The 1,976-nt window shown below is 40.5% G+C and overlaps 1 protein-coding gene across 2 annotated transcripts in view; it reads right to left on the bottom strand.

The window, feature by feature from the left end:
• Zswim6 (zinc finger SWIM-type containing 6) overlaps positions 1–1,049 on the bottom strand; it is a 70,638-nt gene extending 69,589 nt beyond the window's left edge. Inside the window, exon 1 of one of the 2 annotated variants that reach the window (XM_005356765.2) lies at positions 695–1,049. In XM_005356765.2, the coding sequence (XP_005356822.1) occupies positions 695–824 (130 nt within the window). In that variant the 5' untranslated portion in view covers positions 825–1,049. The remainder of the gene's footprint in view (positions 1–694) is intronic. The other variant, XM_026783762.1, reaches the window with a different exon arrangement.
• Between the last annotated feature and the right edge of the window lie 927 nt (positions 1,050–1,976).

Raw genomic sequence — 1,976 nt, forward strand, 5'->3', positions numbered from 1 at the left:
ACCCCCAATCTAGTATTACTTGTATTTTATTAGTATAATACATAGAAAAATATTGCTGAATATTTCTGAATGGTTCCATATATTCTTTTGAGCTAATTTCAAAGAAAAACTGTTTTTATTAAAGCTACATTTATAATAAACTCTTAAGTTGTAAAAGTTTTCTAATGTTTATTTTCTTTTATAAGGTACTACTTAAAAAGCTTCCAGCACTGGAAAGTAAAGTTTTTAAAGTCCAACACACACATATTCATGTGCTAAAGCCTATAAAATAAATAACAAGTGTTCTATTAAACACTAGTATTAAATGAAATGTTACTAAGCTAAATGAAGTGAAAGAATCAAGTTTTTAACCAAGGAGGTTTTTCTGAGCACAAAGACCTTCTACTTCAGATGTGGCATGGCATGCATGTAATCACATGGAAGAGGGGAAGCTGGGCGGAAAGCTGAGACAAATTTGAGTTCAAGGCCAGCCCGACCCACACCTAACAAGATGCCTTTAGCTAGCTCGCCCTAAAGGAGGCTAGCCTTCTAGCATAAAATCCTGTTAAAGAAATGCTGTAGGATACAAAGCCAAGCTAATCTCTCTACCAAAGAGTATTACTGATGACTTATTTTTCATGCTTAATTCATTTTATGCATAATTGAACTGATAAATGAAAAATAATCCAGAGAAAATTGACACTGTCATACTCACCATGAACTTGGTTGATTTCTGAATTCTGGGAAAGAATTTCATCTGCTAGCTTCTGAGCAGTTGGCAAGACTTCGGTGTGGTGCACTGTGATCAAATACTGAACAAACTTCTGCAGCTGGTCTCTGTTCATCTGGAAGAGAGTCTCTGAGATGGGAAGGTGCAGTTTGACCTGATCTGGCTTGCGGATGCGGTATAAAGACAATGCCACAACATGGGCACAGTAAAATATGTCCTTGTTTCCACAGCTGCAGGTCACTGAGGTAATCTTGCAACGATCAAAGCTGATGGCCACGTTGCAAATGGTTTCTGGCTCTGACTGTACTGCGGGTTCCGTGACTGTGCCACTCAAGTGGAAACCTAGGAGACAAGACAGGGACGATTCAGCTTCTGCACAAAGACACTAAGGGAAGTACCAACTCTCAAGGGAAGTCCCAACTCTCTCAAACAGGTGGCTCTGGACAGCACAGCAGGGAAAAGAAGAGGTGGAAACAGGCAAGCCAGCATTAAGCACTGGCTTCTCTACCGGGGATGAGGACAAAGGATGATCAACAGCACCTAGGTACTCTGCACAGCAAAATCATCACTGACTGCAGCACACCCTTGACCGTGCTCATCAAAGTCACAGCAAGTAGCTACTTTGTTACTGTACTCATGGCGAGGAATGCACGACCAAGACCTAGAGCAGAGGGACACTAGGGGTCTTCCTTGTTGTATGCATATATTTTGAAGTGTCTATTACCTGTCTTATTCAGTTTTTTTCTCATCCAGACTGCCCCCTCCCTCCACATTTATTCCAGTCTGCCACAAAGCTACAAATCAACACTGCAAACGTAGAGGAGGTCCCTTTCACTAACTTTGACCAGAGAAACTTCTTAAAGTAATATTCTTTTCTGTAATATACATATGTATGTGTGTGTATGTATGTACATTTACATATAAATAATATATGCCCCCAAATTGCAGTATCTTTCAATAGCAGGTACAGGGAGGGCTGTAAAACCTACAGCTGTTCATGCATAACAGCCTGAATAACTAGCACAGAAGGCCTAGATACAAGGTTAAATACATACACAACTCCCTCCACAGTACAGTATTATCAATAAGGAAAGGGCATTAAAAGCAATGCACCTTCAATTTTGAACCAGAAAGGGATCTTCTACAAATTCCATCATCAATGGCTAGGTGGACACGGCTTATAATGATCCAGAAGTGCAATGATCGCCCCATTGAGGAAGTCATTTGCCTTGGAGAGTTCTAGCTCAGCCAACTGAAATTGCCTCCT

The sequence above is a fragment of the Microtus ochrogaster genome, chromosome 19, assembly GCF_000317375.1.
Source record: "Microtus ochrogaster isolate Prairie Vole_2 chromosome 19, MicOch1.0, whole genome shotgun sequence".
Classification (NCBI taxonomy): domain Eukaryota; kingdom Metazoa; phylum Chordata; class Mammalia; order Rodentia; family Cricetidae; genus Microtus; species Microtus ochrogaster.